Raw genomic sequence first — 24,624 nt, forward strand, 5'->3', positions numbered from 1 at the left:
TATGTGTTTCTGTCTGTTTTATTATAAACTTCACAAAACACTTAGTAGTTTCTTCATTTTAATTAAAGCCTGTATAGGACAGATATCTGTCCATGAATAGATTATATTGTTCAGAATCTTTTTGTCATGAACATATAATTTTACAGACATCTGTGAACATTCTTAAGAATTTTCAACTTACCAGAGGTAATCAATAAAACAACTGTGGGAAGATGGAGGTCAAATCTTAACTTAGATAATATAGATGGTTACAAGTCCGTTTTAACACTTCTGGTGCCTTGAGATCAAACAGTGACACGATCTCATAAAAAAAACAAAAAAACAAAACAAAACAAAACAAAACTGTAATGAAGAAGTCATTTTGAAAAATTGAAACTAAGCGATAGATAGATAGATAGATAGATAGATAGATAGATAGATAAAACACTACAAAGATTTGAAAATATTTTTTCTCTATATTTTATTAAATAATCATAAAAGTTTAAATCCTATTAGTTTAGTGCACTGGCCTACACAGTATTTCACAAGATTGTGAGCTTCTTTCCAGTACTTCTGAAATCTATTTTTGAGGCATTTCTTCTAACATACTGATGCTTCTGACCTGTTCACTGACCTAATTAGCTGTCAGATAATCAATTTCTGTTTTTTGTCTGGGATTTTGATTATTCACAAAGCACTACATCTTAATTTATTTTGTATACCATCTTAACATATATGATTCATTTAAAAGGCTAAATTTAGGCATTGGTATTATTAAAAGAACATTTGTCATTATTATTATTTTTTATTATTATTAAATTAATTAAATAGTCAGCGAATACAGTTTCATTTTAAGTACAACTTCAAATGCCAGTTTGTTTAATGTATAAAAAAAGAAAGAAAGAAACCGAGAATTAAAAGTGATCTAACATTGCCCCCTAGCGGATGATATACAAAACGTCGCATGGCATTTTCTTTGGCGCCGATGGAGGGAGTCACTCCTGAGATCTTTGGTCAGTCAGACGACAGAACTTCCGGTCGGCATTTTGTTCTACGAGAGGAGAGCCTCTTGATCATCGCAACAATCGTCATATTTCTCGTTTATTGTCGAAATTGGCTGAAAACATTGTTTATGTCGGTACAGACCGACTGAAACTCCGAAGAACGAATGTTTCCCCACAGATATACGTTGAAACATTCACCCTTGAGTGACGGAAGAAGAACGAATCAGCCCGACCCGGATTATTGTTGATAGCTACCAAGCTAGCTCATCAGCTAGCTGGCGAGCCAGTCGAGTTCCTTCTGGAGGAGCTGCGAGAGAGAAGAAAGGGGGAGCTAGAGATACGGACACGGACACAAACCAAGCTCAAACATTCCCCTCCCTTTGAACGCAACATCCGAAGGTAAATATAGTTAGATAGATGTCTTCAAAATATTGATTTTAAAATTGCAGTGGTTTTAAATAACATTAAAACCTGTAATGCACGACCACCTACGGCGTCGTTAATCGTTGACCGGGAGGTAACGGAAGCTAACGAACTAGCCAGCCAGGCTAGCTAGGTGTGTTTTTGCTCTGCCGAGGCGCTCGGCCTCAACTGGATGTCATTTGTCGAGCCCGAGGATTGGGCCGTTGCCACAGAAATGCAAACCGTACCGCTGCCCGTGCATGCACTCACTTTTTTCCCCGAGCCCAAAGGAAACTGACTAACATTCATTAAACCCTACGTGTGCGTGCTTATATTGTTGAATTGGTTTCTTTTATTTAAAGGAGGAGAAACGTTAGAGGCTAACTAATAACTTGTAGATCGTTAACATAACTAGCTTGCTATTAAAAGAGGACTATTGTTGTTAGCGAGTGTTATGTTGTTGTTGAAAGTGATTTTTAGTTTGCCCATGGCTTCGCTGTTAGCTCTTTAGGGCCAAGTCCACAACTTCTCAGCACTATAGCGGTGTTGTTTTTTCCCCCTGTAGTTTAGCTGCACCTCCGCAGCTTGGCTAAGCTAGACATAAAATGGGATGCTAATGTTGGCTTTACAATAAGACTATCAATAATATAAGCTAATTAGCACATTACAATACATTTTGACCTACTGGAGTCTTTGGCGAGGACTGTGTTGGTTTTGGTTGCGAGCCTGTGTGGAAATGTTTTGACTGAGTACAGCCTACTTTGCCTGAGCTGTACTTACTGTACTGTTTGAGTTTGGTGGGCATATTTTTGTTGCAAGTGGGACCTGCAGAGTTCGGTTTCCAGATACTCTGTTTGCAAAATGCGTTTGGTGGCTGTTTGCTTTTGGAGGATGCAGCCCCCCACTACTGCCGCCACCATCACGGTGCATCTGTTCCTTTGTGCTGCCTCCTGCTTGTCAGTCTCACAGCTGTCAGCCAAGAGCCAAGCCCCTGCGTGCAGAGGAAAACCACACAGACTGAGCATGCTAACGTTACCTCTTGCTGATATGCTGTTTGTGTTGTGCATTTGTAGATCCTCCGTAACAGTTAGGACGTGCCAAATACGTTTCATTATTCCATTAAAGCATGTAGCTAAATAGTCGCACAGTCTTGTGGTTGTTTGGGTTGAGACATTATGTGTACGGATTTACGTGGCTCCAGCAAAATGCAGAAGTTTCTTAAGAAAGAGAAGCTGTCGTTTTTGCATCGAAGTCATTCAAGATTCCAGATAACTTTAACAGTGCTGCACACTTTTTGCTGTTCTTGTTTGAAGGTTGTCTAGCAGTAAGAATGGGGTCATTGCAAATAAGAATTGCACGTGTGGCAGTGAGTATGCGTTACTATCTCTGGCATTACCAGGTTGTTATGTGTTGGGTTTTTTTCTGGGCATGTAATTGCCCTAAGAAAGAACAAAATGCAGTTTTATGCCACAAAGTCTGATGTGGAGCCATGTTCTCTTTCAGCAGATTGAAGGTGTAGGAGTTTTTTTCTGAAATGTCATTGAGTCCGCCAGAGACTGCACAGAATTCTTCAAAAAGGTATTATGACAATGGTTTAAGGTATCTATTATTGGCTTATTATTGACACCACTTACAGTTCAAAAGGTTTGATTAGTGCATGCTATGTTAGTTATGTTGTCCAATGTATGTATCATAATTTCGCTTAATGCAAAGCAATAGTGCAAAGAATAATGTTCACAGCATGTAGGCTTGTAATAGATGCTTAAATAATCTGAAAGTTGCAGCTTCCTTACCTGTTTTTGTTTCACTTTCTGCATAGTTTTACCTAAGAGGTCAAAGACATCTACCAAGCAAAATAATTTCACAGATCTGTGCAGATCTGTCACAGTAAGATGTGACCCTAAAGGCCCCATAGTGTATATAGTATAGTGTGTTTAATGTACTTCACATAAATACAAAAACTATTTTTGTGTTATGATTGTCCTCCTATGCAACTAGCTGATACTGACAGTTTTATTTATGTGTGATGTGTTAAATTACACCTTGGTTTATGTATATACCCATGATTTGTATAGAAACTAACCTGTAAATAAGATGAGCATAATGTGAAGACCTGTTTATCAGAAAACATGATCACGTGTGCTTTGCAGCATTTAAAAATGTTCTGATCCTTGTAGTTTTCTGAGTTTATACACAAAACTTTTGTTAAACCCACTAAGCCAAACATTTGCAAGTTAGTATTAAGGGGTTGTCTAGCAGTACCTTTAACTGATTATTCTTTCACTACACTTTACTGACTCATAATAACACTGGATGAAACTCTTAAGAAACACAAGTTATGGTTAGTATAAGCCATGTCTTTACTGAGATGTTCAAACCTGTTTTGGCTTCTTTAACTAATAAGTGCTAATTTGCATTATTTTTCTAATCCAGTACTTGCCTATTTAGATATTTTCATAACATCTTATTATTACTGAATGTAGAGACCCCCTGAAGTATCCCCACTTAAAAAACACTAGTATTGAGTGAGTTAAGAGAATAGATATGCAGCTGTGTAGTGTGAGATAATGAAGCAACAAGCATCATATTTAGTGTTGACTAAATTTAGTTGGACTTCTGTACGTCTGATGTGCAGATAATGATCAACATAAAGGCAGGCAGTGTAAAAGTCTGTTTTAATGGTGCCTGAAACACTCAAACTCTTATAATTTAGTGCATTTAGTAGAAAACATCACCACATCTTAGTCTTTGCTCTCTTGCTATGACTTGTCCTTTTTTGGTATTCCTCTCTCATCGATGATGTTCTCTCTAAGGTGCCAGGAGATGTGAGGACGGGTGTTGTTCAACGATCCCCTGATCTACCTGTGTATCAACACACTCCCCACCCTCACCTTCAGCATGAATGGGGATATGCCTCATGTTCCCATCACCACTCTTGCTGGGATTGCTAGCCTCACAGATTGTGAGTATCATACAGTTGTGTTGTAATCACACTACCACAGTTTTTGCTCCAGCTTCACCATCACAAACTGAGAAGCTGGTTTCAATATATGTTAATTCATCATTTTGATTTAAAGCTCTTTATTTTCTACATACTCTACTTTTCTACTGTCCCATGAACTGTGCTGCTTAAGGTTTTTTTCTGAATCTTTCCATCTCACCATCATTTCTTAACTTACCTCAGTTTGCCTTACTAAAAATAAATAAAAAACTCTGTTCTCATTCTAGTGTTGAACCAGCTGCCTCTTCCTTCCCCTCTACCCGCCACCACCACTAAGAGCCTCTTATTCAATGGGAGGATTGCTGAGGAAGTTACCTGTCTACTGGGCTGTCGAGATGAGAATCTTGCCTCCCAGCTAGCCCATGGCCTCAACCAGGTCTCCACAGAGCACATGTGAGTGAAACGATAAAGGCAATTAATTGGGAAAGTTTTACATTATAATTTCACAGTAAAATATAGAAATAATTAAAGGCAGACAACAAGTGACTAGTAAACATGCAACAGCATTGCTAAGTTCTATTATTAAATATGACAAAAAGGAAATAGAGACATGAAGGTCTTAATACTGTTGCTGAAATTTAGTTTATCTATACTTATAAAGCCCCTAAGTCTTGCACATTACTTGACATTCATATCCTTGTACGTCTATCTATAAGTATTTTATTATGTGCCAATGTCTTTTTTTCTGTGTTTTCAGAGAGCTGAAGGACAACCTGGGTAGCGATGAGCCAGAGGGAGATGCACCACTGTTGCTGCAGACCATGCTGGCCAGGAACCCTGGCATTTTCAGGGAGAAAAGTATGGAAACAGATGCCTGTCCAACATGAGAATGCTGTGTTAGCAATATGATTGATGACTATAAAAAATGGAACACATGAAGAAAAACTTTGTGTTGGAAGTGATTGAAAAAAAATTTCTCCTTTAAACAGATGTTATGCAGCCAATGGTACCGCCGTTCAAGATAACCCAGAACTCCATGCATAGCCCTGCCCAGTCTGCAAACTTCCAGCCAGCTGCAATTTCTCCTAATCCCTCTAGGTGAGTGATGTTGCAAGTTCAAGTTGACTAAAAAAACAGCTTTAAAAGTGTAATTGCTGGGATAATTATTTCAACATTATATACAATACAATGCATTTTTTTTTAATGATCACATTGATTTCACATTCTTCATGACAATTTTTTTGCCTCTTACCTTTTCCTTCCCTGTTGTGTTCATCATTTCATCCAGTCGGTTTGTGGCACCGCAGACAGGTTCCAGTAGTCGGTACATGGGCCAACAAAATAGTCCAGTACCCAGTCCATACACTCCTCAGAGCCCTGCACCTGGTTACATACAGCAGTATCCCCACCAACAACCCCCCAGCTACAACCAACAAATACAACCAGGTGAGACTCCATATTGAGATGGTGGTTATGTTTATGGCACTGTCTTTGTTATTATGCTATCTATCATGTTGTGGGTTTATATAATAGACATTTTGGAGAATTGATGGTTGTGGTTCCAAAATTTTCATGGAATCAATTGAAATATTAAGGCTTTATATTTAAAAATCTCATCTTGATGTGCTCAATTAAAGTTTCTTTTAAATTCCTATGATGAGCATTAATGAGCTTTTTTTTTGTTACAGCCAGGGGGATTTAAAGATTTAGGGCATAAATATTTTTCAGTTATTCTGAAAAGCGTGAAATTAAAAAAAAAAAAATTTTTTTATCTGTGCCACCAGTCAGTGTGATATACTGAAAGTCATTCAGGTATTGTGATTGGATTTATAACAATGCACTTAGTATTGTGTTGTATCTCACTATAGCTATTTGGAGCTCTTTGAACGTGTGTGATCAATTTAAAAGTAAAACAATAATGAATACAATTCCCTCTTATTTATTAAAATTTGATGGAGGTAAAAAAGGTTAGCATTAGTGTTAACATCTCTTGACTGGTTGATCGTTTTTAAATTTAATGTCCATGTTATTTAATTTTACAGTTTCTGTGGCAAGCCCGATGGTGCCTGGTGGGATACGAAATATCCATGAGGGCAAAGTATCAGGACAGTTGGCTAGTGCTCCCAATCACCACTCGGAGAGGCACGGTACTGAGGAATACCTGAATATTGTGCAACGACTTGGCAGTGAGGTATGACTGATAAACTATAGTGAAACATGTTGCATGTACTGGCTAATCAAAGGAGAAATTAATCAATAAAGGTGTTCTAATAAATTACTACAAAAATAACCATTACAGACTAAAATTACTTAGAACTGTGTTATTTTCAATAGGAAAAACATGTAAAGGACATTTATGTGGTAATCTCACATTCAGTGGGCTCTCAGTAAGAGCAGACAACTGTCATCAGTGGATGTGTGTTTTGTCACATTTATTTTGGTATATGTAAGAATATTATGTTGTACCTTCAGATTGATTTAATAGTAGTATTTGGGAATGAAGTTTTTTTCTTTTTTTTTTAACTCAACATGTTTTGACAAAATGGTAAACATAGGTATTAATAATACTATAGTTTTAAAATATACAAAAAATTCTGTCAAATTTATTTATTTGCAAGTTACCTTGGAAACCAAGAGTGAAAATGTGGTGTGCAGCTATCAGTGTCAACTTCTGTATTGTCCAGGAGGGTGACTCTACCATGAGGAATCCTTCTTTCCCTCTGAGGTCTCCACAGTCAGGCTGCTCTCCAGCATCCAGTGAGGGAACACCCAAACGTAAGGACAGAAGAGTCATAAACCATACCTGCACCAACATTATTTTCATTCATGGAAAAGTTGCTTTAAGCTTTGAAATACTCATAATTAAAATACACTTCATCTAAATAGTATGAGATTATTATCTCAAAGTAAAAGTTATGCTATTTATTAACATGTTTTATTTTTGTTGGGGATGATACTCTGATAACTTTGATCTTTTCTGCGTGGTGTTGTTACCCCAAAGCGGGTTCACGCCCACCACTGATTCTCCAGTCACCGCCTCCGTATGCACCATCGCCAAGGGATGGAGGACCTGACCAGAAGCAACAACTTCAGCAACGGAAGAAAACCCCTACAGTTAAAGAGGAGAAAGATATGTATGACATAGTCAGCTCACCAAACAAGGACTCTACAAAACTCACCCTCAAGCTGTCCAGGGTCAAGTCAAATGAATCTGATCCACCAGGTATGACTGTCAAAGACGGATCTACCCTTCTTTTATTTATAAACGTTCTTCATTAGTTGTAAATTCATTTCATTCGTTCATTTAATGAATTTTTAGACCACGGTCAGTGAGAATTCTAATGCCAATTGGCGTGTATTATTTTCGTATACTATTTTCATATACCATTACGGTCGTCACCATATCGAAGTATTAATCAAGTGGTTCAGATCAACTGGCTTTTGACAGGTGAATGCAAGAAACTCACTGTAGCTTGCCAGTGGTTGTTTAGCATAAAAAGTACATCAGGGCCAACATAAAATAGTTTCTATACTGTAGCATATTTAGCAAGTTTTGTGATAAAGAAATAAACATTTTCTAGAAAGTGTTCACTGTGTGGGACCATAGTATAAAAAGATTAAACAACTCTGATCCGTGCATTTCACGGTTTTAATACACATTGTGTTGTGGTGTTCTTGACTCCGCGTTGTGCATTAAAACCACGTAATGCACAGTTCTCTGTTGTTGAAGCCTAACATAGTACTTTACACGGGCATGTTGTGGGAAGAAGAAGCATAGAATTATAATAATAAAAACTAACAGTTCCCTTGTAATACTGTCCTTTACATGTTTTTTTTTTTTTTTTTTTTTTTTTTTTTTTGTCCTTTACATGTTTTAATTTCTCAGGTGATGTTGTGCCTGGCATGGATCAGAACTCGGACAATATTGAGGCAGAGTTGGGCTTTCAACATGTCCCTGTTCTTCAGCAAAATCTAGCTGCCCGGCTGCAACAGCAGGTACCCCAACAAGCAGGCAGTGCGGGTGGTCTTCAGCCTCCCAGTTCTCCTTACGATGAGGCAGAGCTCGACGCCCTTGCTGAAATTGAAAGGATAGAAAGAGAGGCAGCTAGTGAGAAATGTTCCAAGGAGGTGCAAGATAAAGGTATGTAGGATATCTTAATATAGATTTAACAGGCAGAATATTTATATCACTAAACTCATACAAACAAAAAAAAAAAGCACAATTAGTAGTGAGTAATAACTTTTACTTGTCTCTCTGTTTCTAGACAAGCCACTGAAGAAGAGAAAACAGGACTCTTTTCCATTGGAGCCAGGTGCAGGGGGACCAGGTGGCCCCACAGGTGCCCCAGGTAGCGGATCAACAGGAGGGGGCAATGCAGGCAAACAGACGCCACAAGAGGCCACTGCAGCTGGAAATGGTGCCAGCCGTCCTCCCCTCATGGTGAGCATCGACCTCCAGCAGGCAGGCCGAGCTGATGGCCAGCTCGACCCCTGTCTGGCTGCCCCTATTCCAGCCCTTGAAGCCCAACGATGGCCTGAAGAGCCAGCAAGTGGGCCCGCTGCGGTGGAGGGTTCTGACACAGCTATGCGGTTGAAACCAGACGGAAGACCAGAAGTAATCAAGAACAGGGTTGATAAACATGACAGCAGGAGAGACGGTCGAGACTCATCAAAGCACCGGCACGATGAGAAGTCCGCGGATAGACACGGAGATATGCCAAAGTCATCAAATCGAGGGGAGCATGGACGAGACAGAGACCGTGAATCTGACAGGGACAGGAGGCATCGAAGTGAGGGTGGCAGTCGAGACAGACGGTCCCCTGACTCTCGCTCTCGAAGTGATCGAGATAGGCCTGGCTTCCGAGCCTCTTCCACTGGAGAGCCTGGTCGGAGCAGCAGCAGGCAAGATGGTTCCAAACCGGCCTCATCCTCTACTGGTGCTAAAATTCCAGATTCTTTCCCCACTCAGCTCCTGGGAAGGCATAGCGGAGCACTGAAGAACTTCCAGATCCCTAAGGTGATCTGGGCTGACCAAACCAAACACGTACCCACCTACCAATCATTCAACTGTCACTGCCTGCTATCTCACAAAGCCAAATCACTCCAGTGCTCACTCTTTCTTTTTTGTGTTCCCATTTTAGATTTATTTTTTATCCATTTTTATTCCTGGTATTGGTCTTCAAATTCTATTAACTTATTAACTCCCCTAATCATCTGCAAAAATTTAGAATTTATGTTGTCAACTTGTTTTTATATTTTTAAGTAGTTGGTGTACAAACAGAAGCAAATGTCCAAAAGTTATTTTCCACTGTAGGTAAATAATTAGATCTAAATTAAAAAGAGCACAAAATCTTTACGTTAACTTTCGCTACCTCCAGCCACATGCCATGCCACATTGCAAGGTTAAGTGCAACCCAATGAGTACATGAATTACATACAGTTGATTCTTTTATCCTTTCAGACTGAATCAGTACAAGGAGGAAAATATGACGTAGTCAGAGAAGAATAGATCTGTTTGCCTTTTCAACTTTTTAAATAGAAAATACCATGTTAGATGTGGTATTTTCACTGCAAAGGTGTAAAAGAACAGAAGTAATCCCTAGTCTTTATGATTATTATTTCAATAATAATAAAAATGAGAATATTTTTTAAAATAATATTTTTTCCATACAAGTGAATGAAAACTCTGGATTTTTATGTAGACATGGTGATAACTGTTCCAAGTGATTGGGATTATATGATTTAAATATTAGATGTAAGAGTTTGCCTTCAGTTAAGTACTAAGTTGTCCATCTGAGAAATTTCCTCTATAGATTTTTCAGAAAAACAACAAATGTGAAATCGAATTAGTTTTTTTTCCCCAAATAGTTTAAGAAGTGTTGAGTATTTTTGAATTTGGTTGTAAGCATACAGAATCATTGCTAGTACCTTTGTAGCTATACCACCAGAAACATGCTATACTGAACACATTATTGACTTTGCTGGACTCTTGCTTAATAGTAATAGTTTATACCAGCTACTTGAGACTTGTTCCCCTGCTAATCAAGAGCTTCTATTTGAATAGTAGATGTGTGAATAAGGAGCAGAGGCGATGCATTACATTGGTTGAGGTGTAAGCATAATTTCTTTGTGTGAACTGCATAGATATTTTTTTCCCATTTTATGTGGTGGCTGGAGGTCTGCTTCTGTTACACTGCAATGTTGACAATGTCATGGGTTCACTGTTGGTTCTTTAATTGGAAATCCAACATTATTGAGGGATAACAGTGGAATTTATCTTTGCCTTTGCTGTTGGGACATGGGGAACTAACATAAAAATCACCAATTCCATGTTGATTTCATTCATTAATTATATTTTATTATCTTGATTTTATGTTCTCTTAACAAAATTCATATTTTCTGTCATAAATTTTGTAAATAGTCAATTTCAAGATATTTAAACTTGTCCTAACTCCCTTCTTTATTTCCGTTTTTAACAGATCAATCGTGATAAGGATACCAGTGGGTCAACTGAAAGTCAAATGTGGGGTCAGCCTAAAGTTAAACTGGAAAGACTTGGCTTGGTAAAGGATTTTGAGAAGCGACCCAAGCCTATTGTGGTTCTGAAAAAGCTCTCAGTTGACCAGATTCAGAGGATCATTCGGCACAGCAAGTCTGGAAAGAACAGGTTCTCAGGAAAGTCTGGCAAAAGTAAGAGTGTAAATCTGTTGAACTGCAGGCTGTTTTGCCCAAAATCTTCAAATATCTTTACAGTCTCTTTAACTCTGGAGACTACAATAAAAAGAGACAACTATATTTTTTTAAAACCCAAAAAATGTCATTGTCAATTGTTCAGGTGGTATGGACCCAGCAGTTCTGAAAGAGTTGCCCCCGGAGTTGCTAGCAGAAATTGAGTCAACCATGCCGTTGTGTGAAAGGGTAAAGATGAATAAGAGGAAACGAAGCACTGTAAATGAGAAGCCCAAATATGCTGAAGTCAGCTCAGACGAAGACTTTGATGCAAATGGAGAGTGTGAGTACATTAATTCATTTCATGTTAATTCTGTAGACATTTTTTTCCCCCAGAAATCGTATAAATTCAACAGATTTTAATAAATGAGCTTATAATTAGTTAATTACAGGTTACCATAGGTTTTACCATTGAATGTTGGCTTTGTTGATTTTAGGACCTAACTGTTGTTGAATTTCTGCAGCTGCAAGGAAGCGGCACCGCCGAGACAAAGACAGAGCTTGGGAATATGAAGAAAGAGAGAGACGGGGTTCAGGGGACCACAGAAAAAGTGGGCACAGAGACAGCCGGCGAGGTTCAGGGAGCCGATACAGAGACTCCTCTGAGGAAGATTCGCCACCACCTAGCATGAGTGAAAGTATGTCTTAACCATTCCAAGTGTTTTTTTTCTTTTATTTAAGTTTTGAGAATAAGAGCAGTGCTTTATTGGGTTTTTAGTCAAACTGGCATGATTCTACTAAGTGGTTGTATTTTTATGTTGCACTAGCATCTCCATTAATACCAGGTTAATTTAGCTAATATTTTTGTATTTTATTTAATTTTTTAAAACTTGTACTTATAAATTTTCCTTACCTCTGCAAATAAGTGTGACGCTTGACTCTATCACACTTGTTCCTACGTCTGCTCCATGGAATCTGGGTGTCATGGTGGATGACCAGTTGACCTTTAAGGTCCATGTTGCCTTGGTTGCCCGTACTTGCAGATTTACTCTTTACAACATCAAGAGAATCAGACTGTACCTGACGGAACATACGACACAGCTTTTGGTTCAGGCTCTGGTCATTTCAGGCATCGATTACTGCAATGCTCTACTGGCAGGTCTGCCTGCATGTTCTGTTAAACCTCTGCAGATAATCCAGAACGCAGCAGCACGTCTGGTCTTCAACCAACCCAAACGGGCTCTCTCACTCCTTAATCCAGACCTACACTCCCTCTCGACAGCTACATGTCACCAGTGAAAGACGCCTCGTGTTAACACCACTACGTGGGACCAAATCACGAGCCAGACTCTTTTCCTCTGTCGTGCCACAATTGTGGAATGGCTTCCCAAACTCTGTCCGCTCTGCAGAGTCCGTGTTTACTTTTAAAAGCAAGCTGAAGACGCAGCTCTTCAAGGAGCACTTCCGCACTTTCATTAGCTATATTTGTCGAAAGGTTGGAGAACCTAGCCCAGTTCTTTGCAGCAAATATTATGGTATTTATTCTTTGTATTTTAATATGGGTAATATTGTGGGTTGGGGAAAAAAACCCAAATAATAATAATAATTTGGGGTGGGAAAAAAGGCTGTAGCACTACACATCAAGACCAGCGTCCAACTGGGCTTCAGCAGTCCACTAACACCTTCCTATGATGTCCTTTACTGTTTGATTTCGTGCCTGTGTTGTTCTTACTCTCTTACGTAAGTCGCTTTGGATAAAAGCGTCTGCTAAATGACTGTAGAACAGAAAACTTGACACCTAAAAATGAAATTTTTTTTCTTTTAGTTGCCAGAAAAATGAAGATGAAGGAGAAGCAGAAGAAGCGGAAAGCATACGAACCCAAGCTGACGCAAGAAGAACTAATGGACTCATCCACTTTCAAGAGATTTTTAGCAAGCATTGACAACATACTGGAAAATCTGGAGGATGTGGATTTCACTACCATGGGTAAATATCAGTGCCAAACACATTTTAAAGGGTGTGTCATAATTTTATGGTGAAGTTTCTGTTACTTTTTTTTTTCTTTGTTTTGTTTTCAAACAGCAGATGATGATGAGATACCTCAGGAATTGCTGCTTGGTAAACACCAGTTGAATGAGCTGGGCAGCGAGTCTGCCAAAATTAAGGCCATGGGAATCTCCAGCAGGGTATAATATATCTAATTGTAAAATGTTTATTTGGGCTGTTGTGGAAATGTGAAGTTGTTTCAGGTGTGGGTCTAAATCATATTTCTGTTGTTGTAGATCCCGTCAGATAAGTTAGTGAAGCTCTTAAACATCCTGGAGAAGAATATCCAGGATGGAGCGAAGCTGTCAACCATGATGAACACTGTAAGTTCCATTTCCTCCTCCAATTATTAACAGCAACATATTGTTATCAAGTCATTTTGAAAAAGCTACATAGTTCTTATGTCATTTAGTAAAAACTGTTACCCAGAGACCAGTTTCTTGGAAAAGCTATTTACATTAATTTATTTCCTAACCTCAGGACCACGATGCAGAAGACGAGGAACGACTGTGGAGAGACTTAATAATGGAGAGAGTCACAAAGTCTGCTGACGCCTGTCTGACAGCTCTTAACATCATGACATCCACACACATGCCGAAAGCTGTCTACATAGAGGACGTCATTGAACGGGTGCTACAATACACAAAGTTCCACCTTCAGAACACACTGTATCCACAATACGATCCCGTCTACAGGGTGGACCCCCATGGAGGTGAATATTATTCACAACTTTATTTAGTTTTAAACCATACATTTTTTTAATGAGCTTGGGTCTGACACTTTCATGAACTGACTCAAACAAAACAGATGGTTTCTTGTATTTGACTGTATGAGAACCTTCCATGATAATTGTATTAAAAAAATTATTTAACAAAGAAGAAAAACAAAAGCAAGCAGACAGTAGTCACAAGCTTAAATTTCAGATTATAGATAGTGATTTTAGAGTAGAAATATAACAAGCTCTGGTAGCAATTACAGTGGGAATAGATTAATCATGGAGTATCATTTAGTGCCTTTTTTCTTTTTTTTCTTTTTTTTTTACCAAAAGAGACATATCTGAACAGACCTCTTAGGGCAGATATGCTTGCTGAACATGCCAGTTAAAGCCCTTAACATTGTGTGTAGTCATAGGATTTTTGTTAAAAGGATAAAACTGAAAGGTTTATACGCTGTCTTCTGAAGTCCAGGCATGTCACTATGACAGCGTTGCGCTTTATCTAATGAGCTGTCTTTGTGATTATCATAACTCTTTAAGGTATTTAGTTCACTACCTTTGACTGGACCACGGACGTTAGCATAGCAGATCAGGACAGCTGTCTACTTATTGTGATTATTATCCTTTTTTAAGGATGGGCCAGTCTCATCTCATATTTGCATTAGAGTTGCTGTTGATGTCAGATTCAACAACAACACAACTTTACTTTCGGTAGACATTCGTTTCAATAAAGACAATATGAACTATGCCCAATTTTCCTGCTCTGACTGGCATCCCTCTTAAAATTTGCATGTAAGTTTGCCCCACTTTGTTGTTTTTATTTACATTTTTATAAAATCTAAGTTACTGATTTTTCTAGGTGGCATGCTGAGCTCCAAGGCAAAGCGCGCAAAGTGCTCCACACACAAGCAGCGTGTCATTGTCATGTTGTACAACAAAGTGTGTGACATCGTCAGCAACATTTCTGAACTCCTAGAGATTCAGCTTCTTACAGACACCACCATCCTACAGGTAAAAGCTAAACGCATCCCCCACAATGTTTTACTTTGTAAACAATACTCCTGTGGAGTTGTTACTTAACAAGTCTGAAATTGCATTACAGACCAGATGATGATTTATTGCCATCTTTCCTCTCAGGTTTCCTCTATGGGAATCACTCCATTTTTTGTGGAGAATGTCAGTGAACTGCAGTTGTGTGCCATTAAACTAGTTACAGCGGTGAGTATTTGTGTACAGAAATATGTTATTTCACTTCCAGGAATCGTCCTGTCAGGTTACTGAAATATGTTTCCATTTTGTCAAACTTCTTAAAAAAAATTTTTCTTCTCAGGTGTTCTCACGGTATGAGAAGCACCGGCAGCTGATCTTGGAGGAAATCTTTACATCTTTGGCCAGACTGCCCACAAGCAAACGCTCTCTCAGGAATTTCAGGTAAGTTGTTTGTATGCACAGTGAAAATTAATGAAGATATAATACATACATATTGTGGCATGCTTGTTTTAAGACTCACCTTTATGGAAAAATCCTTGAAGGCAGAAGTGAAGATTTTAGTGTAACTTTGTGTTCCAAAGTCCATTATTTTGCTAGGTATCTAATGACAACTTACCAGGTTACTGACCTTTTGTGTTTTAGGCTCAACAGCTCAGACCAGGATGGAGAGCCAATGTACATCCAAATGGTAACTGCTCTCGTGTTGCAGCTGATCCAGTGTGTGGTTCATCTCCCCAATGACAAGGATGTTTTCGATGAATATGAAACCAAGGTAAGAGGACAACATGTACAACACATTCAAGTATATATTTGTTAATGTATTCAAACGTCACATTTAATAATCCTTTTCTTAAAATAAAAACTGTTTCTTTTCTAGGTGGATCAGGATGTCTTGATTACCAACTCTTATGAGACTGCAATGAGAACAGCACAAAACTTCCTCTCGGTCTTCCTCAAAAAGTAGTTATTGCTTCTTCCTCTTCTTTCTTAAAACTGTGCTTTGAATTTTTATTACAATTATTGAATTTTGTCACCTTAAAAACATGTTTTTACAGAGCAAACTAGTGTCAGTAAAACTTTGGTAACCCTTTTTGTTTAAGGCAGGGGTAGGCAACGCCGGTCCTCGAGTGCCACAGTCCTGCAAATGTTAGGAGTTTCCCTGCTGCAACACACCTGGCACACATCAGACTGAATTAGCAAACTTGTGCACAGCTTCACACACAAATCTGCACAAGTCAGCTAATTAGATTGATTGATTTGAATCAGGTGTGTTGCAACATGGAAACTCCTAACTTTTGCAGGAGTGGCACTCGAGGACCGGAGCTGCAATGTTGATGTCACACTGTTGATGTCACACAAACATATTTTCCCATAATTCATTGCACTGTTTGTCATAGGAAATGGTTATCAGACTTGGCAACCTTAGAGTGTGAAATATTTTTACCTATGACAATGTTGGCTTATTACCTGAATGACCATTCAGGACACTGTCTACCAAGCTTGACATGGTTTGGTTGAATTCTATTCTGCCTTCTTGTTTTGCTCATTTAATTTTCCACCTTTGTTCATTTTTGGCTGTTGAAATTGTTTTATAATTCATACAATTTATTGATTCTCAGGTGTGGCAGCAAGCAAGGAGAAGAAGATTATCGGCCATTATTTGAGAACTTTGTCCAGGACCTGCTCTCAACCGTAAACAAACCTGAGTGGCCTGCTGCAGAGTTGTTGCTCAGTCTGCTTGGTAGACTGCTGGTCAGTATAATCAAGTTCTTTATTCAAACTGAAAATGTAGCTGTTTGTACTTAAGAGATTGATAAGTGTCACATTTGCTCAGCTGCCATCAGTTTTGTGTTGTCTGGTATGTGCAAGTTACTCTTTTCACTATTAGTTTGACAGGACTTGTTTTTTCTAATTCACTATGCAAATAAAAGACTGTTTGATTGTACAATGCTTTTCTTTCTGTCTTTCCTTTCATCAGGTACACCAGTTCAGTAATAAACAGACAGAGATGGCTCTAAGAGTAGCTTCTTTAGATTACCTTGGCACAGTGGCTGCTCGTCTTCGAAAAGATGCAGTTACAAGCAAGATGGACCAGAGATCAATTGATCGTATCCTACAAGAGGTACATGAACTTTTCATTTAGCTCATGCGCATTAGTTGAGGTCAGTTTCATTTTGTTTAAGTTGCAGACTGGTGAGAGTGCCTCTGATCATACTTGTTCACTGCTGGAAGCCCCTTCAGAGGACATACTAGCATCAAAGCTGGAGCCTGAGGTTGTATTTGTGAATGGTGCAAGTTCCTAGGAAAAACAAAAAACAAGTTTGGTAATGCCATCCATGTTTTTTTACCTTTACATACCTCTAACACTGAATTCTCAGTTACCCTTTAATGTGTGTGTTCTGTGATAAGGATGGCTTCTTTCAGCAGGACAATGCATCTTGCCACACTGCAAAAATAGTTTTTATTTTGACAAATATGATACAGGATGCAACTTAAACGACATAAAGGTTTTTGCGAATGTATGTGTGCATGTTGTCACAAGACACCTTGTAACCATAAGGGTACATAAACAGTATTAAGGAAGCAGTTTTAATGTTGTGGCTGACCTGTATACTTTTTCCTGTATTAACAAAAGTTTAGCTGATGAGCATGATATGTGTTTTATGGTTGTCCTATGACTGAATCCCAGCTTTTTGCTTTATTATGGGTATGTGTGTAATCTGGAACTGTGATAATACAGTCACCAGGGAATGATGAGACCCAGCAGCTGCAGAAAGCTTTACTGGACTATATGGAAGAGAATGCCGAGACGGATCCTTCATTAGTGGTGGGTTTACATCAGACTAATTCTGCTTTTGTGGATGTCAGAAATAAGTTTACATGTTCTTAGTATTACAGTATTATTATCATCATTACTATCATTATCAATTATAGTCATCATCAATACATTTTTATTATTATAGACTGTCAATCCATAAATGGATATGTTTTTAAAAGGTATTGGCTGTACGAGAGCACAATGCTGAAAAATCAATGAAACTGTTGATTATTTTTACATTCTATATTTTGCTCCAAATGATCAAGTAATCTCTTCCTTTTTAAAAAAAAAAAAAATCAGACTTTAAATGATGACTGTTTAGCTATGTGCAACAATTGTCACGTGTTAAAATGTTTTGTATTTTTCTATTCTTGGTCAAGAGATTTTTTTTCAGTAAATCCAGTTCTGATATATTGTTTCTTCTCTAGTTTGCTAGAAAGTTCTACATTGCCCAGTGGTTCCGTGATGCCACAACAGAAGCTGAGAAGTCCATGCGAAACCAGAATCCGAAGGACGAGGATTCATCAGATGGACCACAACATGCAAAGGATGTGGAAACAACTGGTGAAATTATGCAGCGTGCAGAGAAGCGCAAGAAGTTCCTGCGCAACATCATTAAGACCACGCCGGCTCATTTCACTACACTGAAGTAAGGACTGTTCCTTTTACCCTGCTAGCTGGATGACTAGTGCTAACCTAAACTTTTCTCCCTCTTTTCCCTTCTCCTCAGAATGAACTCTGACACTGTGGACTACGATGACTCCTGCCTCATTGTTCGTTATTTGGCCTCCATGAGGCCGTTTGCCCAGAGCTTTGATATTTATTTAACACAAGTAAGAATCAAATACCCTCTGTGTATCTTGGTTTGTTGAAACACCTTAACCATAAAATAATTTGCTTTTTATTCCTGTTAAAAATGGAGCTGTATGATTTATCTTGTGATTTAAACTGTGAAACAGAGAAAGGACCAGCTTGTTTAACCATAGGTTACTGCACACTCATTGTTTTACAATGTAAAAATAAAAATCCTTTTTAGATCTTGCGAGTTCTTGGGGAAAGTGCCATCGCTGTGAGGACTAAAGCCATGAAATGTCTGTCTGAAGTTGTGGCTGTTGATCCCAGCATACTGGCAAGGGTATGTCTGAATCTGTTTTAAAAAGGCTGTAGTTTATGTTTGGAATCATAGTTTAATAGTGCATGTATCATGTGGCCTGTCAGAACCAATATCTTTATTCTATTGAAGTCTTTACTGCTTTTATTGATGTTTGTTATGCTTTTTATATTGTTTTGTGTACTGATACTCTGATATTGTCTGCATCTTTAGTCTGACATGCAGCGAGGTGTCCACGGTCGTTTGATGGACAACTCCACCAGTGTCAGAGAGGCAGCTGTCGAGCTGCTGGGCAAATTTGTGCTCAGCAGACCCCAACTCACTGAGCAGTACTACGACATGCTCATCGAGAGGATATTGGTAAGTTACCTCCTTCCATACTCAAAATGTTAGTCATTACCTACCAGTAGAAGTATTGATGTCAGTTGCAGTCCTTGCAAAGTCTCGCCACGTTTTACAGTTGCTGTGCAGATGCGTTATCTAGTCATCCTCTCATGGCGACCACACTACATGTATGTATTTATAATGTATGAAGACCCGCATTAAGAAAAATGACGTATCCTTTTATCAGGACATCAGATATCTGGTATGGTCTTATCGATGCACACCTGTTGGAGTTAATGTGGACTCAGCTTCTGAGCACCCATGGAAAAAAAACTTCTTTTTTTTCTCCTCCTAAAAATTACACACTTAATGATTTATTTGAATCCTAAACTAAATAGCTTGAGTTTACAAACAAAAAGAAACGTAATAGACAAGCACTACAGGGAGAAATAAAAAGAAAAAAGTAATTCTGTCTTAATTAATTGAACTAATTAGAATTATTTTTGAATTAATATTTATGTCAAGATAATTCAGAAGCCAGTCAAAAGCAACAGCAGTTTAGTGATTAACAGATCTTTCATCTGTGCTGAGATGATGGAAGCTATGTGTAGTAAAATGCATTCAAACAATGAGAGAAAAAGACTATTCATTCTTTGAACAAAAAGTCTGGGAAGTGAATATGTAGACATTGTTTTGCCTGTTGTCATGGAAATGTAAGGAGGGTTCATGTGGAGTTCACTTGTCATTACACGCTTATACTGCCACCTATTGGCAAACTAATGCTTCAACACTTCATGCAGGAATTTCTTTTCTATATGAAATTCAGAGCTTTGTTTTTTAAGCAATGTTTTATATAAGAGTTAAAAATAAGGATTTTAATTGTTACAAATGTGTTGTGCACAGGACACTGGTATCAGTGTAAGAAAGCGGGTGATTAAGATTCTCAGAGACATCTGTCTGGAGCAGCCAACCTTCAGTAAGATTACTGAGATGTGTGTGAAGATGATACGCAGGGTCAATGACGAAGAAGGAATCAAGGTGGGTGATCAGCTGCATCTTTATCGTTTGCTCTTTGGCTTGAATTGTCTTCTTTTTTCCATTCATGATTTGTAGAATTTTTGTATTACAACAGGTGGGATTTGATTTAAAAAAAAAAGATCTAATTACAAACTTTGTCAGTAAATAATGTCAATCACATTTTAATCCCATAACAATATGTGCCCCAAAAAGCAACATGTTTTGTTTTTTTTTTAAAAATGGATTTTTACGGATGACTCAATCAAATGTTAGACATCGAGCCAAAATTATTGCTTCATACTCTGACTGCAGCTTAAAGCCAGATGCTGCGTAAAGGTGATGTTTTGGACAGTAGAGGGGCTTACTCAGCAGCTGCTGCTACTAACAGACAGAAGAGTAAACTATATGTGCTTTCATGTTACTCACAAAAAGTTTTCAATAACACCAGGAAAAATCGCTTAGCTTGTTTATCGTCGCTTTTTCTTTAGTCACTAAAGGGGTCTTAAAAACAGTTAAATATCATGCTAAGTTTTTAGCAGAAGTCTGCATTGTGCATCAGTGCACCAGGAAATTGTGCACTTTTGTGCAAACGTTCTGCGATTGAATGTGGTAATTAATCATACTTATGGGGTTAAAGTTTCACCCCTGCAAATGAAATTAAAAAAAGCTTAATTAATCCCAGTAGGAAATTGCAATGACATATTTTTCCAGAAAAACTTGTGGTCGAAAGATATTGACAGATATTAATACATTTAACTTCTTCACAGAAACTGGTGAATGAGACATTCCAGAAGTTGTGGTTTACTCCAACTCCAGCGCATGACAAAGAGACCATGACCAGAAAGATTCTCAACATAACAGATGTTGTAAGTTAATCTAACATTTTTGTTATGTTTTTAATTTATAAATGTTGTGTGTCAGTTAAAAAAAACAAAAAAACATCTCTATTCAGACTTACAGGGTTGTTGAAATGCAAACTTTAACAAATATTGCTAATCAAACTGTCTTGTCTACCTCAGGTTGCAGCATGTCGAGACACTGGCTATGACTGGTTTGAGCAGCTTCTTCAAAATGTAAGTCATAGTCTTTAGTTTTACATGGTACTGTTTTAAAGTTGCATAAACTAACATTGTCCCTTGTTTAGCTTCTGAAGTCTGAAGAGGATGCATCATATAAGCCAGCAAAAAAGGCCTGTGTCCAGCTAGTTGACAATCTGGTGGAGCACATCCTTAAATATGAGGAGTCTCTTGCGGGTATGCTTTCATTTGACAGTCTAAGCTGTATCAATATGCTGATGCAAAGTTTCTGTTTATCTGCTGCCTGAAAGTTTTGAGGACTCATTTTTTTCCTTCTCTGTCAAGTTTAATAAGCTTTAAATGTGTTTTTATATGGTACATCTGTAAACAGCCAGAAGTAAATAATGCATCTGTGCATTTTTATTTACTTTTTTATGTAGAAAACAAGGGGGTAAACTCAACACGGCTTGTGGCTTGTATCACCACCTTGTACTTGTTCAGCAAGATCAGGGCCCAGCTTATGGTCAAACATGCCATGACCATGCAACCTTACCTGACCACGAAGTGTAACGTAAGTTGTTTCTTTTTTCAGTGTAATTGTTAAAATAGAAATAACAATTTGTACATTTTGCACTGGGACTGGACCAGCTCTTGAGCTGCTTTGCTGTGAAATAAGCTTTTGCACTAAACAAAATAACATAAGATTAAAGACTTACATTGTAAAGGACGAGATTGGATTAATATTTTTTATCTCCGGCAAAAAGATTTCTTGTGCTGTGTTTAAATGCTGAACTTTAATGTTTTCATTTGGACTTTTTCACGGCTTTTTTCTTGTTCCAAGTTTCTGCTGCTCATGTTTAAACCAGTATTTTCTTAAAGCCACATATCCATTGTTGATGTCAAATCTGCAGGTCGTTTTCCGGTTATAACTGATGTTTATGTTGACCCTGCAGACTGCCAATGACTTCATGGTTATTTGTAATGTGGCAAAGATCTTGGAGCTTGTGGTGCCTCTGATGGAACACCCCAGTGAAACTTTTCTCGCCACGATTGAAGAAGATCTCATGAAGCTCATCATCAAATATGGCATGACGGTGTGTGGAACAGGCTTTTTAGAAGCTAGTACAGGTGTGCTGGGTGAAATATTTTTTCAGAGGTGACATTATGGTTTTCCTGTTTTCCTTTAGGTGGTCCAGCACTGTGTGAGTTGTCTCGGAGCTGTTGTAAATAAAGTCACACACAACTACAAGTTTGTGTGGGCTTGCTTCAACAAATTCTATGGTGAGATGTGGCCTTTAATGACATGATGCATTTTTTAAACTGAATCTGAAGATTGATTTTACAAAGTACTGATGTTGACCAATGAACTGATGAGTTGCGTGACTCTTGGTGGATCAGCAATCGGTGTAGACCTCCGCTCTGATTCAGACACCAGCAAGGTGGAGGAGATGTAAGAGCACCGGTGCAGCCTCGAGTTATTAAAGATGAGCTTGTTACACATTTGTAGTTGGAAGATGGACTCAAATTGAACTCCTAAACGTACAATCAGTGTCTAGAAGTGGTAGTGTAAATAGTCGGCATCTTTCAAGAAGACCATGACTTTTATGCTCCATCGCATGCATGAAATACTCCGGTACAGGGCTGGCCAGTAAAGATCTTAAAGATTAATGAATAATGACAGGCTTTCCTCCTCATTTGGCCTAAATCCTAAAAAAAAAAAAAATCTTCTAAACATGAGATTTGGAGTAAAGGAAAAACTGTACAACTCTGAACCATGTCTGTGAGTCTGTGGTCGTTGCTGCCAAAAAGTTGATGGTCAAGAAATCATGAAACTTGACAGACTCCATGGAAGAGTTTTGAGTGTTTAAAAAGAAGGGGTATGTTGTGTGTTTGTTGTTAAACAATAAATGCAGTGCTCAAAAACAATTACATTTAGCAAAATGTAAGGTTGTCTCATAAAACCTTTGATATCTGTATTTTTCTCCAGGTGCACTTAACAAGCTCAAGATTCAGCATCAGGATGATCCTAACAGCACAACGTTGGTAGCAAACAAGCCTTTTCTCCTGAGATCGCTCTTCACTGTGGGTGCCCTGGCCCGACACTTTGATTTTGATCTTGAAGAGTTCAAGGGTACAAACAAGGTAGACTTTTACTTGTAATATTTAACATTTTAAGTCAGCTGGACAAGGCTTTGGATTGCCGGTTTAAGTTTAATGATTAGTTTTCAGGATTTGAAAGAATATTGGATTTTTTTTTCTATAAAAAGTTACAGCAGCCAAATATTCCAATCACTTTTTTAAATCGTGTTCAGGTTATTATCAAGGAGAAGGTTCTTGAGCTGCTACTATACTTCACCAAACATGAGGATGAAGAAGTCAAGACCAAAGCCATCATCGGTTTGGGTAAGAAGACTGACTGTTTTCCTTTTTACTGACTAAAGTTCCCGTGGCTGCAGGCATTCTGTTTTCTGAGCTTTTATTTGTACCATTTTCAGGGAGGCTGTATGTCACTATTGACATGAGGCATTTTCATTTGCATGGAAGGACAGACTGATTTTATATTTTGTGAAAACATTTTTTGAAACACTGCTAGGGAAGTTAATTGGATCTGGCACATGGGATTTGGACTGTTATTTCTTTCTTCTAGATATTTGAAAGTAAGGGTCAAAATGTTGAATGCAAATTGAGTCATATAGGAGCAGGTATATAGGTCTCCCTAAATGTGGCAAGCTTTGACAAAGATAATGGTGTTTCTTTGGTACCATGGTACCACAATGCATGATATTGGCTTGGTACACTTTTTAAATTCTTTTTTTCCCTCTTTACCACAACCCTCAAGTGGAACAAGCTGTAAAGAAAAGGGATTGATGTGTGGAACTGGTACTATGTTGTGCTTTATTGGAACTACTTTAGTCATGGTTCCAATGGATGGATAATGAAAACATGTGTTTTGGCCTTCTTGTCTTTTGGGCCTGTTTTTAATTTACAAACCTTTGCAGACCCAGAGATCCTCTGTTATTGGTCTTCTAATACTTAATAAAGTCAGGACATGTACCGATGGGGAGCCATCCTTTCAATTTTATGCCCCAAACCTCTGAAACACCCTGCCAGAGGACCTCAGGGCTGCAGAGAACATTCATGATTTTAAGAGCAAGCTCAAAACAAACCCTTTAAATTTGGTTTTTACTTTGTATTTATTGTCTTATTGTGGATATTTAGTTTATTCATTTTAACTTGATTCCTTTAGTAACATTTTATTTTGATGAGTTATTATTGATATCACTTTGTATATTTCCTTTTTATTTATATATTTTGTGTTTCCTATTGGGCTTTGATGTGCTCAGTAATTTGTAATTAGAAGTCACTTTGGATAAAAGCATCTGCTTAGTCAATGAAATAAATACACACGCAGGAAAGTTGTGTGTCTCATTTATGTTGCTACGGCCTCACACATGGGATGATGCTGTATATAATGCAAAATAAAGCAGGGGGACGTTATACTAAGTTGTACTGTGCAGTCATAAAAACACTCTACAAGTCATCATATTCATTTTTTTAAAGTCAGTTTCTCACTTTGTGTTTCTACAAATT

At 38.1% G+C, this 24,624-nt stretch overlaps 1 protein-coding gene across 4 annotated transcripts in view; it reads left to right on the forward strand.

The window, feature by feature from the left end:
* The first annotated feature begins 1,049 nt into the window (after positions 1-1,049).
* Positions 1,050-24,624, forward strand: part of nipbla (NIPBL cohesin loading factor a) — a 29,228-nt gene continuing 5,653 nt past the window's right edge. The window contains exons 1-40 of one of the 4 annotated variants that reach the window (XM_079250978.1): positions 1,050-1,382; positions 2,889-2,963; positions 4,199-4,347; positions 4,614-4,779; positions 5,084-5,184; positions 5,316-5,424; positions 5,615-5,772; positions 6,369-6,517; positions 7,011-7,101; positions 7,328-7,549; positions 8,213-8,467; positions 8,592-9,343; positions 10,806-11,016; positions 11,162-11,338; positions 11,520-11,693; positions 12,821-12,982; positions 13,079-13,182; positions 13,279-13,365; positions 13,523-13,754; positions 14,617-14,768; positions 14,895-14,975; positions 15,088-15,188; positions 15,390-15,519; positions 15,625-15,707; positions 16,367-16,499; positions 16,726-16,869; positions 17,488-17,574; positions 17,994-18,214; positions 18,296-18,398; positions 18,602-18,700; positions 18,890-19,036; positions 19,904-20,038; positions 20,785-20,883; positions 21,037-21,090; positions 21,162-21,270; positions 21,474-21,604; positions 21,987-22,127; positions 22,221-22,314; positions 23,021-23,175; positions 23,346-23,436. In XM_079250978.1, the coding sequence (XP_079107104.1) occupies positions 4,284-4,347; positions 4,614-4,779; positions 5,084-5,184; positions 5,316-5,424; positions 5,615-5,772; positions 6,369-6,517; positions 7,011-7,101; positions 7,328-7,549; positions 8,213-8,467; positions 8,592-9,343; positions 10,806-11,016; positions 11,162-11,338; positions 11,520-11,693; positions 12,821-12,982; positions 13,079-13,182; positions 13,279-13,365; positions 13,523-13,754; positions 14,617-14,768; positions 14,895-14,975; positions 15,088-15,188; positions 15,390-15,519; positions 15,625-15,707; positions 16,367-16,499; positions 16,726-16,869; positions 17,488-17,574; positions 17,994-18,214; positions 18,296-18,398; positions 18,602-18,700; positions 18,890-19,036; positions 19,904-20,038; positions 20,785-20,883; positions 21,037-21,090; positions 21,162-21,270; positions 21,474-21,604; positions 21,987-22,127; positions 22,221-22,314; positions 23,021-23,175; positions 23,346-23,436 (5,704 nt within the window). In that variant the 5' untranslated portion in view covers positions 1,050-1,382; positions 2,889-2,963; positions 4,199-4,283. The remainder of the gene's footprint in view (positions 1,383-2,888; positions 2,964-4,198; positions 4,348-4,613; positions 4,780-5,083; positions 5,185-5,315; positions 5,425-5,614; positions 5,773-6,368; positions 6,518-7,010; positions 7,102-7,327; positions 7,550-8,212; positions 8,468-8,591; positions 9,344-10,805; positions 11,017-11,161; positions 11,339-11,519; positions 11,694-12,820; positions 12,983-13,078; positions 13,183-13,278; positions 13,366-13,522; positions 13,755-14,616; positions 14,769-14,894; positions 14,976-15,087; positions 15,189-15,389; positions 15,520-15,624; positions 15,708-16,366; positions 16,500-16,725; positions 16,870-17,487; positions 17,575-17,993; positions 18,215-18,295; positions 18,399-18,601; positions 18,701-18,889; positions 19,037-19,903; positions 20,039-20,784; positions 20,884-21,036; positions 21,091-21,161; positions 21,271-21,473; positions 21,605-21,986; positions 22,128-22,220; positions 22,315-23,020; positions 23,176-23,345; positions 23,437-24,624) is intronic. The other 3 variants (XM_079250980.1, XM_079250981.1, XM_079250979.1) reach the window with 3 other exon arrangements.

The sequence above is a fragment of the Telmatherina bonti genome, assembly GCF_933228915.1.
Source record: "Telmatherina bonti genome assembly, chromosome: 13".
NCBI lineage: Eukaryota > Metazoa > Chordata > Actinopteri > Atheriniformes > Telmatherinidae > Telmatherina > Telmatherina bonti.